The sequence below is a fragment of the Ambystoma mexicanum genome, chromosome 8 (assembly GCF_040938575.1).
Source record: "Ambystoma mexicanum isolate Mex_15411 chromosome 8, UKY_AmexF1_1, whole genome shotgun sequence".
Taxonomy (NCBI): Eukaryota; Metazoa; Chordata; class Amphibia; order Caudata; family Ambystomatidae; genus Ambystoma; species Ambystoma mexicanum.
In genome coordinates, this window is record NC_090929.1 from 632,633,423 (window position 1) to 632,648,148 (window position 14,726).

The following is a 14,726-nucleotide window of genomic DNA, read 5'->3' on the forward strand; positions in this document are numbered from 1 at the left end:
TAAGGTCAAAATCACAACATATCACACATTTCTTCATAGGTCAAATCAAGATGAGTGCAATAAAACATGCCCTGTGTTTCTCCGAATATCCTAATAGAAATAGTCATGGTTTCAAGCTGTTTCCAAATATATTTGACAATGACTTGTGATTGTCATTGTAATTGTTTATTTGTAAAGCCCTTATACACAAGCGAAGTGCTTCAAAGCGCTTTAAGGCGGGAAGGGAACAAGGGAATCCAGTCGTCTTTCTTAGGTCTTAAATCTAACAAAAATAACTAGCAAACCAGGTCTGAGGCATTTCTACTAGTACTAGTGCAAGTGCATGCCAGGAAGGAATGAGAGAAGAGGGGTGGGGAAGAAGGAAAAGAGCATACAATCAATAAACTACCGTACTATGCCTAACGACTTGCCAGATAGTACAAGTGCATGACAAAGAGTGGGGGGAGAAGGGGAGGGTGCGGGAAGACATACAGAACAATAAACTACTGTACTAGGCATGGCGACATTTCAGATTGATTGGTGGTTGGTCATTACTAATGCGCCTATGCACAAGTATTTCAGGCACAACCAAGCAAGGGAGGGGAGACAGAGAGAGGACAGAACAGACAAACGTGCTAGGCCTAGTACATTCAAGGTCGTGCAAGTGCGCAGACAGGAAGTGTGTTGGGAGGTGCTCCCTAATATCTGACATTCATTAAAGAGGGGGTTTGGTGACTCCAATGTGGCAGTCCCCTGCCATACAGCACAAACAGTGGGAGAATGTCTCGTGGGTCTCCCCATCCTAGGCCTGGACCCATCATCCACCGGCACTGGCAAGTACCCAGCCCACAAGGCCATGCTGCTACCGGTAGGAAGGGCCAGGTAGGATACTTCATCCTAGCTTGTTCTTAAGAGCATTATGCATTATACCTTTTTCCTGATTATCCATGTGCTGTGATTACTCTTCACTCACAGAGGTGAAAGTGGGCAGGAACTAAAGGGTATGATGTTCCCTTACTTTCCGGGGCCATCCTCCATCGTTCCCTTACTTTATACGACCGAGAATTCCCTTCCAGGATGGCAACTTAAAAAAAAAAGTCACCCCTAGAGGGGCCTCGAAATGGAGTGCTGCGGATATGAAGCCAGTGTAACAGCACACTGAGCTATCTCACAGATGCTGAATGTGGCGTTATTTATTTCAATAGACTACTTGCAATATAGAACCCATTCACAGACAGCCAAAAGGCACTGTGTTACAGCAATCTGCATATGAATGGCTGTAGGCTCAGCCTTCTTTGCAGGCAATGAGAGGGGTGGGGTGTGTGCACATGGGCATGTTCTTAAGAGGTGCCGGTCCGAAAGGTGGGTGGTGAAGGGGAGGCTGCATAAACGCCTTTTGTTTCGTGTTTTCTTCAGTCTCACTAGAACTATTGTTAAACAAAATTTTGCAGGGTGGAGTGGAGGAAAGGAAGGACCCAGGTATTGATATTGATATCTTATTTCAATCACGCTCATACACAAGTGTTTCAGAGCGCGACACGGCAAGGGAGGGGAACAGGGGAGAACAAAACAGCGATCTTACTAGGCCCAGTGACATTGAGAACGCGCAAGTAGATGGGAGAGGGGGAGGGGAAAAGTGCATGGAAGGGGGGAGAAGTGGAAAGTGCGAAGCAGAGGAGAAACAGATAAATAATGAATAAATAATAAAGGCAACAAACAGTGGTAGTGCAGCCAGCAATTTGCAAGTGCTAGGTTTAACACAGCAGACAGGGTAGGTCTGATAAGTGCAGGAAGAAAAAGGGGGGGCTGTATGGGTACAGATACAGACCCCAGTGCAAGGGGTGGCCCAGAGGCAGTGTGGGAGGGTGGCGGGGTGAGCAGTTACCTGGGCCCGGAGGACAGAGGGTGGCCAGGTGCACGATACCAAGAGAGAACAGATCAGCAGGGGAGCGGGGAGCAAAGGCAGAAGAAAAGTGGAAGGTCTTGAGGTGCTTCCGGAACCGGAGATGGTTCTCCTCAAGTTTTAGAGTGGCAGGGAGGCTGTTCCAGAGGGAGGCCCCAGCCGAAGACAGAGATCTACCCCCAGCTTGATTCTTTGAAAAACAACTGACCCTGAGGGAGTTAGAGGTAGAGGAGTGACGAGCTCGAGAGGTGAGGTGCTTGTGGAGGGATAGCTGAAGGTATTTTGGACCCAGGCCCCAGAAAGCATTGTGGACAATGCAGAGGGTTTTGAATTTAATCCTTGCGTCCACTGGGAGCCAATGAAGAGATTTCAGAGCTGGAGAGATACGATCCCAGGGCTTGAGGCCAAGGACAAGTCTTGCAGTCCTGTTCTGGATTAGTTGCAGAGGGCAGAGAGTAGAGGCAGGTAGATTTAGAAAGAGGCTGTTACAATAGTCCAACAAAGAGAGAGCCAGAGCTTGGGATACCATGAGCTTCTGCAGGAAGGTGAGGAAAGGCAGAGTACCTCGGAGGAGGGGCAGTAGGATATTTGACTTTTAGAGACCTCAGAGATGTGGGCGGAGTAGGAAAGGGTGGAGTCAAAGATGACCCCGAAGTTCTTAGCCTCACAGGTGGGGGTAGGAGGAGGGCTAAGGGAGGCTGGCCAGAGAGTGAGGGGAAAGGATGGTGAAGGTGTGCCGATGAGGAGGATCTCCGTCTTGCTGGCATTCAGACAATGATCATTGGCGGCACACCAATCTTGAATGGCAGTTAGGCAAGCAGAGATAAGAGCGGGAGAGGAGGTGGCAGAGGGCAGCCTGAAAATGAATGAGTGTCGTCAGTGTAGCACTGGAAATTTGAGCAGAAAGAGGCAATGTAGTGGGCGAGAGTTGCCAGGTATTGGTTGAAAAGCCAGGGCGAGAGGTTAGACCCCTGGGGAGCACCACAGGTAGAGAGGAAGATAGATGAAAAAAAGGACCCAAGTTGGAACTGGGAGGGTCGATCTGAGAGGAAAGAGGTCAGCCATGCCAGAGCCTGATCAGTGATGCCCAAGTTTTCATGGAGACGGTTGAGCAGGATGGTATGGTTGACTGTGTCGAAAGCAGAAGAGAGATCGAGGAGGATGAGGACAGAGGGAATGTTAAAGTCAAGGTTGGAGAGCAGATCTTCACGGATGTTCAGGAGAGCAGTTTCCGTGCTACTGGCAGCTCTGAAGCCAGACTGGTGGTCATGGAGACAGCCAACAGAATTGGAATGAAGGTTAAGCTGAGAGATGGCCAACTTTTCCACGAGTTTGCCCAGAAAGGGAGTAATGGAAATTGCGCAGTAGTTAGCTGGACAAGAAGGATCAGCTGTGGGTTTCTTGAGAAGAGGATGAACAAGGAAGTGCTTCAGAGGGGAGGGGAAGGATCCTGAGGCAAAGGAGTGGTTGCAAAAATCAGCAAGGGCTGGAGCGAGGGTGTCAATGTGGTCCTTGATGGTTTTAGAGGAACAGGGATGAACCTGTTTTGACAAGGCTTTCATAGATCGGACTTGTCTAGCGACCTCGTCAGGGGAGAAAAGAGGAAAGGACGAGAATGATGGTGGGGAGGTGGCTAAAGGAGGGTCAGCAAGCACATATGGAGAGGGGAGAGGAAGGGTGGGGGTGGAGAGGGTGGACAGGATGTCCTGGATTTTTTAAATGAAGTGAGAAGCAAGGGCATTGCAAAGAGCCTGGTAGGCAACAGGAGGGGTAGAGACTGCAGCAGGGTTGGCCAGCTCCTTGCAGATTTTAAAGAGTTCGGCCAAGTTGTTAGATGCCGCAGAGACACAAGCTTGAATGTGGACTCTCTTCTTTGTGAGGACATGGAGTCGGTATTGCCTTTGTAGCAGGCGACAGGCCAGTTTGTCAGAGGATGAACAGGAAGTCCTCCATTTCCTCTCAGCCACCCTACACTTAAGTTTAAGTGTAGCTAGGTCAGCGCGATACCAGGAATTGCACTTGGCTTTGGACTTCAAACGGATCCTCATGACAGTGACAAGAGCATCAAGAGTATCAGAAATTGAAAAGTAGAGCAGAGACAGGGCTGTGTCAGGATGTGAGACAGCCAAAGGTGGAGGGGGGGGGAGAAAGTGGCAGCAAAAGCCTCAACTGACACACGCTTCATGGACCGGATGTCCGAGAAGGTAGGTGGCAGTGTTGGGGTAGGCTTGGCTTGGGGGGAAGAGAGGGAGAGATGAGAGGAGAGGAGGGAGTGATCGCTCCAGGAGAGAGGAGTGGTCAGAGGGATGGATAGGGGGAGGTCAGAGGAGATCAAGACATCGTGTGTGTACCCTGCAGAGTGAGTCGGGCCAGAGGGGAGGATAGACAGGGAGAGGGAGTCACAGAAGTCACGGAAGAGTACAGAGGGTGAACAAGGAGAGTCTAAATGTATATTGAGGTCACCGAGGAGGAGGAGGTGAGTGGTAGAGGCCAGGAGGGAGGAGGAGAGGTCTGCCCACTCAGAAAGAAATGAACTGATTTGGCCAGGAGGCCGGTAGATGGTAGCCACAGTAAGAGACTGGGTAGGCGAGAGAGAAAACCTACAGACAAGGCATTCTAAAGAGGAGTAGGTCTGAGTGGGAATGATAGAGGCTGGCGGTGAACCATATCTCAGTAAGACCAAGGACATCAAGGTCTAGTTCTTCAAGGAGGTGGCAGATGTCAGAGGAGTGTTTGACAGCTGAGCGAGAGTTGAGAGGTATGGGGTTTGAATGGGGGGGTGACGATGAGTGTGGGTGGGGAGAAAAGGGGGTGGTGCAGAGGGTACATCGTTTCACTGCTTTTCTTTTTTACACTTCGACCACTGTTCACTGATACTGCAGGCATGCAAATTATCACATTCTCCATGCATACCTTGGATTCCCTCACACACTGTATCAGTATTTCATGTCTGTTTTACTCTACTTATTTCACATTGCTCCACACAGTAATGCCTGGATACCTCTGGCGGAGCCAAAATCCACCACTTTCCGAGCAAACCTCTGCGCTGTTAGACCACTATAGAAGTGAGTAGCAATGTATAAAAAACGATCAGCATATATAGCATATTTAGTGTAGAGAGCTATCTATTGTCTTGTGGTCACCTGAAAGCACGTGTGTGCCCTCTCTTCTGCCCTCAGACCACTTAGTTGAAACCCTCTAAAGCATCCTGGCCTGTGCTCCCCTCACCGTCTGACCTGTGCTGTCCTGAGGACTGCGCACCCAGGACTGCGCAGCCACGCACCCAGGACTGTCACCCAGGACTGCGCAGCCACAGCAATTTTGACTCCTGAACACCACAAGGAGTTTTGCTCTCCTTGCGTTCCATCAGACATTCCACGTTGCTGTTTGTTAGCACTTGGTGGATGCTGTATTGGAGGACCCAACAGGCGGAACACTTCCCTGACTTGTCTGAATTAGGATGCAGTATACAAGCTGTTGTCCACACTACACATGGTAGCAGATAGTAGGCAGCTGATATAATACAGGTGCACCATATCTGATGTTCGCTTTTCAGACGTCAGACCACTGCGACCTCATACACGTGTGGCAGTATTTGTAAGCACACGCTTACCAGGACCTCGATGTTTGTACGCGGGTCTTCACTGATTATAGGGTCTTTTCACCCACTGCCCTGATGAAGGCGGACCACTTTCTTCTACTTTGAATGAAAGAATCCATCTGTCAATAACCGCCGAAACGCACTTTCACAAGAGGGGAACCTTCCAATTTGGACCTTGGACCACTGAAAGTCCACCATTTGAAGGAACATCCCTTGAGGCTCTTTTCAAGTTTCCCCCTTTTGCGTTGGCAGACCTAACCCCAAATTTGAACAATCCCAATTCTGGGTTTCCGTCGTAAATTTGAAAAATAACAAGCCTTATTTCTGACTGAACCGATAAACTGAGCGTGAAATTGATATATGGGTCTCCCCATGCTCGATTTATTTATTTATTTATTTATTTCCCCCCTTTTTTTTCTTTGTTTTGAGTTTATGATCTTTAATGTATGTATTTCATGTCTATGTCTAAGAATGGTTATTCGTTGATGCTAATGTTGTTTTAATGCACACTTATATGTTGGATTTCACTGTATACAATTTCTCTGCAGCATTTTTTTGTAATTATAACATGTAAAATAATATTTATTCATTCTCTTGTTTTGTTGATTTGACTGTTTTTTCAATAATATCACTCCGTTTTTTGAAAGACCGGGTGATGACAAGGTGTCCTTTTTTCTGTATGATTGAATGTAGTTAGAATGGCCTTTGTGGCTAAAGAGGATTGGAGCAGATAATTGCATTGAAATAATTTAAACCTAATAGTGCCAATCCACGACGCACCAGCACCTCTTGTTGTTCTGTGCTTTCCTGAAACATTCTGACTTGCGCTGCTCTTCTGCCTGCTGATCTGGACTCCCCTCACATCTCCTGACCTCTGTTTCTCCCACACACCCTTGATTGTTCTGCTTTAACACCACACAAACCAGTACTGTCCTCACATCTCATGCCTGTGCTGGCAGATAGAAAAAAAGCCTAGCCCCTCCCTAAATGATGATAGCGTGTTATATAATGCAGCGTAGATGTGTTTCCTGCTATTGTACATGAGCACCAGGGCTTTGACAGCTACATTCACACAATGGAAGAAGAAATAATTTTGTTTCCAATTGTGGATTGGGGATTTCCAGGCAAGCAATCCCAGGCAAGCAGCGAGGCTTGCACATCGGATTACTTCCTGGTACTTCCACTTTCTTACCAACCCATAAACCACATGACCCAACTACAGCATCAGGACAGGTGTATACTTAATAAGCACCCTCTGTGAAATCACAGCCAACTCCTGAGGGCCTTCTTCCATAGCACTGTGAGGGTGATTGTACTTCTCAGTCGGAGACAAAAGAGCAGAAAGCGCCTCCACCCCTGAGCTACATTTTTGCCATATCACCAGGGACGTCATATGTTGTAATGTGTGTATATTATGTAATGTATGTGTGTGTATATATTGCATGGCCTCAATACAAGTTTGCCGGTCCAGAAACAAGGGTGCCGGTAAACTCACTGGCACCCTTGTTTCCGGACGGGCAAACTAGGAGTCTGCCTGCCGGGGCCGCTGTGCCGACAGACTTGAACATGGCAGGCACAGCGGCCACGGTAGGCAGACCGTTCATGGAAGAGCCGGCATCATTAGCAATGGTGTTGGCGCTTCTGAGTCCCCATTGCCATAGAGTGCTATGGGACTCTATCGGAATGGAGACTTACATTTTACCGGGGCCAGACTTCCCGGGCCGCTGGACTTGTAATCTCCCAGTGGCACCAGGAAGTCAGCCACCAGTACCATTTTACAAGTCCAGCAGCAACCCTCCGGTAGCACCATAAGGGTTACCGCCGGACTCGTAATGAGGCCCATGTGTGGGAATGTGTGAGTGCATGATGGATAGGTGGCTGGGTGTGCGTGTTTGAGTACATTTTGAATGATGCATGTGTAAATGAGCAAGTGCATGGTGTGTGAATGTGTGTGCTTGTGTTCAATGCCTAGATTACTTATGGGTACTCTTCGTTACTCCGAGTCCTAGTCGTCTTCATCCCAGTACTTGCCCATGAAGCACCTTGCTTCATACATAAGTACTGGGATGAGGAAGAGGGATGTGGATGTATTGCTGGGCTGAGGAGCAGATTTTGGGAGTTGGAAGATGAGAGTTGGAGGGAGAGGGGATGTGTGGGAAGGGTCGGGTAGGAGAGGAGTGTGCTAATACATAATGGTCATCAATGATAAAGTAGGCATGATAATTGTTATTAGTGGCTAGACTGGCATTTGGGTGAACCCAGTCTAGCCATTACTTACTGCGTGAAGGCATATTTTTCTGGGCATATATAATGAAGTAGGAATCATAAGTGATATATTGCGTCGCTAGTCTAGCAATGTCTTACTGTAGTTTGACATTTTGTACTGGTATCTCTGATAAAGAAATCATGATAAGTGTTATTACGTGATTAGATTGGCATTTTGGTGCAGCCAGTCTAGGTATGTCTTATTGTGGCATGGAATTTTTTACTGTGAATCATCAAGACCACAGCAAACATGGTAAGTGTTATTACCTGTCTGGCCTACAATGTGCAGCCAGTTTTGATATGTTTTCTTACTGTAGCATTGCATTTTTAAAGCAAAGTAGTAAGATAGCTCAGCGGGTTGAGCGCTCACTGCTGCAGTGTATGTTTGATCTACTAGTTGCAGGTTTGAATCCCGGTAAGCTCAACTCAGCCTTTCATTCTTACGAGGTTGCTATAGGTGTACCAACTTCGATTGGGATTATAATTGTATGTAAATATGTGGTATGTATAGTGCTATATAAATAACAAATCATTAACATGAATTAAAGCATTAACGCTCCTGTGCATTGTTGGGGACTTTCATCTATTGGATTTTTGGATACTGTATTATTGCAGCAATTGGCAATGTAGGGGCTCTACTTGTCCTATAATGACAATACCTGGTATGCAGCAATAAATGCCATAATATGGAAGTAACTGGCCATGCAATGCTGAAGTGGCATGTCTATGGCAGTGCCTCAGTCTATTTTAATTACACTGGGTCTAACCCTATCATATCATGACCCCATCCTTGGCATATCAAGGCAGCAACCATATTAAAATGTGGTTTGGTATCTAAAATATTCCTGTCTGCTTTAGTACCTATTTGGTATTTTACTAATTGTACGTATATGTACTTTTTTGTATGCCCGCAAGCCCCCTCCTGTGATGTCACCAGGGTTAAGAGGAACTGATGCCATATAGGTGAAAGGTAATGTGACATCACTTCCTGTGATGTCATCAGGTGTGTGATGTCACTTCCGCTACCCCTGGCATTTTGGTGAATGGACTTCCCTGCATATCACTCCTAATTCTAAATGTGAAATCTCTGCTACCTACTATCGCAGAAGATATCTGTTTAAACTGAGAGATTGCTATGCTTTCTGACTCCTGTGTGTGTCTGTAACATCTATGCAATGTGAATGAATGTCTGAATGAAGTGTATTAATATAGTGCTGTACACAGCAAATCATCTGTATGCACTGCAATGCTAATTATTGGTAAATTATCTAAAGGACAGGGACATTAAGAAGGTGTCTATAGAGGGGCAGAGGGGGTGGAGGCAGGGTGAGACAAGTAGTAGGAGGTCGAGGAGCAGGCCGGACAGGAGACTGCGGGCTGTGGGGGTGTCCCTCCAATTAGACAGGTCGTTGGGTGGGGGAAAAGGGGCAAGGCATCTGTGGGAAATGCTCGGCTCTTCCCACATCAGTGAAGGGGGTGGGGGCAGGGTGATCTTACAAAAAATGTTTCCCTGCAACGGCAAATCTAAACCCAGTAAACCGAGCTTTGGCAAAAATGGTCTGAAGAGAAAATTACATGGATCCTCTTAATGCAGTCCACTAGAAAGGGAAATAACCAATCTCATATGCTATCCCTGGCAGCCATCCAATCAGAAAGGAGGAAGATCAGCATTTCATGGTCAACAGCATCACAAGCCACTGAGAGGGCCAATCAGATCATAACTCCAAGTGGCCTTTTTCCAACACCTCCAATGCGGTGTCAAAGATGCTGAGTGGTGCTGTTTAAGCCCATGATAAAGGTGGAAGCCTGACTAATTGAGTCTAATGGTTTGTTTATGCCCACGTAGGTTTGTAGTTGGGGAGCAAATCCATTCGTCATTGTTTTAGTCAGAAAGGCAACCTGGCAATGAGTCAATGATCCAAATTGACTTTCTCAAATAAAGGGGTGCCTTTTGCCTGCTTGAATGAAAGGGGAATAGCGTATTTGGCAAGGGAAATATTTATGATGGAAGTGGTGCTCGAAAGTGGGAAGATAGACAACAATTAAAAAGGGAAGTGGGAAGATAGACAATGACTAAATATGGTCCGATTCAGCAACAGATTCCCTGTGCTCTAATTTAGTGAGATGCCTTACTGTATCTTCAAACATCACATGTGCGAACAGGAGAGAAGAAGTAAGAAACAATGGGAGGTAGTTGGCAGGAACTACAAAAACCAGCTCCGCCATGTACACTTTGAGAGTATAAGATATGTGTAAGGAAGCTCTGCCGTCGGAGGCTTGAGTTTGTGTTGTTTGCATAGCCACAGAATGATTCCTTCCTTCCTTCCTTCCTTCCTTCCTTCCTTCCTTCCTTCCTTCCTTCCTTCCTTCCTTCCTTCCTTCCTTCCTTCCTTCCTTCCTTCCTTCCTTCCTTCCTTCCTTCCTTCCTTCCTTCCTTCCTTCCTTCCTTCCTTCCTTCCTTCCTTCCTTCCTTCCTTCCTTCCTTCCCTCCCTCCCTCCCTCCCTCCCTCCCTCCCTCCCTCCCTCCCTCCCTCCCTCCCTCCCTCCCTCCCTCCCTCCCTCCCTCCCTCCTTCCTTCCTTCCTTCCTTCCTTCCTTCCTTCCTTCCTTCCTTCCTTCCTTCCTTCCTTCCTTCCTTCCTTCCTTCCTTCCTTCCTTCCTTCCTTCCTTCCTTCCTTCCTTCCTTCCTTCCTCCCTCCCTCTTTCCTTCCTTCCTTCCTTCCTTCCTGCCTTCCTCCCTTCCATCCTTGATGACAATACTATCCAATTCCCAAGTATGTCAAATGTGTGCATCTTAAAGGAAGCTGTTAAAAACAGGAGCTGGTAAGTAAGATTCGTGTCATTTTTCACAAACTTTTTGTTTAAAAAAATGCAAAACCTGCTTTGTAAACAATATAAATTCAATCAGCAAGGCGACTGATGTCTTCCTATAGGCCTTCGCTCATACTCTCGGGTCAGTGACACATACCTCACAGCCCAATTACCTTATGTGGACAAATTCTCTCTGCCACAAAGCTGGTGATGACTTACCATCCCCGAGGAAGATGATAAGATTCTTGGCCACGTTGAAGTTTAACTGGAGCCCCAGGGCCTCTTTCAGTGTTTCCTGCGCTTGGTCATTCCAGTACTTCGGATCTTTCTCTCTGTCTGGATGGAGGAGAACAAGGAAGCATGTCAACACATTCCTTACAGACATATCAATCAAAGTCTTGAGTAACCGCTGCACAGAGCTAACAGATGCCGGGACACCTGCAGCCAGGCAAGGCTGCTGCCCACAGATCTAGCAGAGGCTGGAACACCTGGAGCCAGGCAAGGCTGCTGCCCACAGATCTAGCAGATGCTAGAACACCTGGATCCATGGAAGATTGCTGCACATAGATCTAGCATAGGCCGGAACACCTAGAGTCAGGCGAGACAGCTGCACACAGATCTAACAGATAGGTTAACACCTGGAGCCAGGCAACACAGCTGCACAAGGATCTAACAAAGTTTGTGTTACAAGGTGCAAGGCAAAACTGCAGCAGGCATATCTAACAGAGGCCGTGTTACCAGGTGCCAGGCAAGACTGCAGCACCCATATCTAACAAAGGCTGTTACACACGGAGCCAGGAAAGAATACTGCACACAGATCTAACAGGTGCTGTAACAATTGAGCCAGGCAAGACTGCTGCAGACAGATCTAACAGACGCTGTAACACAAGGAGTGAGGCAAGGCTAGTGCACACTGATTTGACAGCTGGAAGACAAATCCAGGCAAGACTGTTGCACAACACACATCTAATAGAGGCTGGAATGTGAAAACAGAAAAATAATATGAGGCCGGGAAGCCCAAAGGAAACACGCCAAACACCGGTTACAAAGGAACATACAAAGTACTTTATTTTAAGGTCAAGCAGTGACAAAGTCAAATGACAGATCGGATAGCTATCGACCCTCAGTACAACACAACGAACTTCAACGGGATTTGATGTATTCAGTGAGAGACTGTACATTGGGACAATCAGGCTTTTATACATTTCTCCAGCCTTTTGTCCAACCCCTTCGCGGGTTAACCATTCCTTGAATGTATTACTGGTCTAGGGTCTCTGCCAGGTCAACTTTTAATATATACATCAGTATGCGCATAGATCAGTTCCGTTGATACAGGTAATCCATTTTACACACAGGTCAACAGAAGGACAAGGTCTCAGTTCGCGACCCTAACAAGTGGCCTGCAGGCAAGTTATACATTAGCTGCACTGAGGTCATGATGACCAGATTCTGTTCGGAATGGCATCGTCCACCATTTTGATGTACAGGGTGACTTTTACACAGCAAGAGAACCTAAAATGGCGGCTTGATTCAAGATGGCGGCTTACATCAATTTCTAAGGTCAAGACCTTGCCGTAGAGAGTTATTCGCGTACAGTTTTAAGCGACTTGGCGTAGGCCAATATACATACAATCGTTACAACAGGAGGCATAATTTAATATCCAGTTTGACAAACCCTCCTTTTGGCCAATGCCAAGTGCTAAACTACTTCTGATCTCCTTGCAAGTAACTCCATACGTCATCGTCCATACACCCTGAATCGCTGTCAGAGATATCTATGGCCATCAGGTCGTTCACTAAGATCTCTTTTAACACATACTCCTTGGAGGTTTTATCCGGGGCATATACTTTATGTCCTATCGTTCCTATCGCCTGAGCACAACATCCCCCTAGCATCGAACATATACTACGCAGACATTGGATACAACAACAAAGAAATAGCAGAATTCCCAAAATGATCAGCAAGACTGAAAGCACCTTCCAACCCCTAGATCGCAAGAAATCCCAAAACCAAGCATTAATATTCCAGTTCCCCTCGGGAACATGCACTTCTGAGCTAAGGACGTGCAGATTCTGAATTGCTTTAAAAATGGTTGGGGAGGAGTCTGGTACGAAAACACAGCAAGCGGACCCCACTAATTTACATACTCCACCACGTTCAGCCAGAATGACATCTAATGCCATCCGGTTCTGGAGTGCTACTAATCTTATCGCTTTCTGCTCTAGTGTCATGTTATAAAGTATATCTGTGGTCCGGTTGATGGTTCTCTCCAGTACTCTGGCTAGTCTCCTGATGTCTTCGGAATTTGCTATCTGTCCCCAGAATGGCACAACTGATTTTGCTATATCTCCCAGGACTTGTGCGGGGGTATCATCATTCTCGTCCCGCAGTGGACGAGCCTTTGAAACTTCCAAAGTGCTTGCTACGAACACCCCTGGTAACAGGATCCCTAAATAACAGGTTCCTGCCAATCCCTGGACAACCAGGGAAATGCTACATTACCGCAAACGAAATAGACAGGTTCGCCTACATACAAAGGTCTGTTTTCCCCAGTCAAATTTGCAACATTGGCACAGTTTTTAAAATCTCCCATTGACCGGGTGCCATTCCTCTGTATGCAGAAAGAAACTGAATCGGGGCTGTGGTTAACAGAGTAAGAAGGAGGCACGGCATCCTTATTGCCTATCGGAGCCATTTTAAAGGAAACCAAAGATTGGAAAGGACGAGATAGTCTATCAGAAGGCCTAATTGAAGCAACATTGAGTTTACTCCTATTTGTGAAAAGCGAGCATCTCAGGGGAGTCAGAACACGTTTTTCAAAACTATTCAAATTAGTTCCATCAAAATTCCTCGAGATGCTATCATTCCATCGGCCAAAGAACAGTGCTCTAAGAGAGGCATAACAAGCAGTCGTCAAAGGTAAGGGATGAATATACCAACCTAGCCCCTTATCCCCATGTTGCAGTAAATGCGAGCAGACCCAACAATTGGTTTTGCTAAAAATGGCATGTGTCGAATTCATAATCAACATCAAAGTATTGTTGTGATACTTCCGTCTATGCTGAGAGTCCCTAGGTGACAGTGTATGCAAATGTACAAAAGGAGTAAAAACAGTAGGTGCCATTTCAGTTGGCAAAAGAGGCTCTAGAGGATAAATCTCCTCGAAGTACCAAAATCCTAAAGCAGTTACTATAAAAACCTCAATTATTATCATCAAAACACAGCAATACGTTTTCGGAGCCCAGGCACATTGTTCATTGTCCAAGTTGGTCACCCCCTTCTTTACAAGTCCAATACGAGCAGTAGCGGTGGCAGGCATCCCCAATGTTCGTTGCTGACGACCCCCCAGTCGCGCAGCTTCTTAGTCCTTCCCCAACCCTAGCCAACAGAATCGCCTTTCTCAAATTTGGGCAAAAGCAAGCCTTCGATGATCCTTTCCTTCTTTAAATGCACAGTTGAACCGTGCCGCAGGTCTATTTTCTCCGCCGAAGATTATATCTGGTGGTTCCCGGTACTGTTTGATCCAGAAATAAGGTAACATCACTTCCTGAGGGAAGCAACGCATCAGGGGCAACGGAAGTTGCAGAATTCGGAGCAATGGTTTCCGGAAATGGCTTTTCCAAAGAGCGTGGAGACAAAATGGACGGTTCCCCAAGCCCCACGGGCTCAGAGATATTCTCTGACTCACTCACAGTGCTATTTGCTGCTTTAGGATCGTCGATTGCAGCGTTAGCGAGGGGTTCTGCTTCTTCTGTAACGTGCGGCGTTGGGTGAGGAAGTTTCTTGACATGCGTTGCGTGTATCCAATTCTTCTTTCCTATCACCCGCACTGCCGTTTGGGTGACCAACAAAACCTGGAAAGGTCCCCGCCAGCGAGGCGCGAGGCAAGAGGACCGCTCGTATGCTCTCACCAGGAACCAGCTTCCAGGCCGGATGTTGTGACCTGGGACCTCGTAGCGTACAGGTAAAGCTGATCGTACCTGATGATAAATGAAATACAGATTTTTGTCAACTGGTTAGAGTAGTCTGAAAGCAATACATTCTCAACACTTCTCAGTGCTTTAGGTTTCGGGAGACCCCAAATATTGGCAGGCCTCCCCATCACCACCTCAAATGGAGAGAGCCCAGTCTTAGTTTGAGGGGTAGTGCGCATGGCTAGTAGCACGA

The 14,726-nt window shown here is 46.9% G+C and overlaps 1 protein-coding gene across 1 annotated transcript in view; it reads right to left on the reverse strand.

The window, feature by feature from the left end:
* LOC138473638 (alkaline phosphatase-like) overlaps positions 1 to 14,726 on the reverse strand; it is a 279,429-nt gene that overhangs the window by 182,855 nt on the left and 81,848 nt on the right. The window contains exon 2 of the mRNA XM_069612170.1: positions 10,778 to 10,894. Coding sequence (XP_069468271.1) covers positions 10,778 to 10,894 — 117 coding nt within the window. The remainder of the gene's footprint in view (positions 1 to 10,777; positions 10,895 to 14,726) is intronic.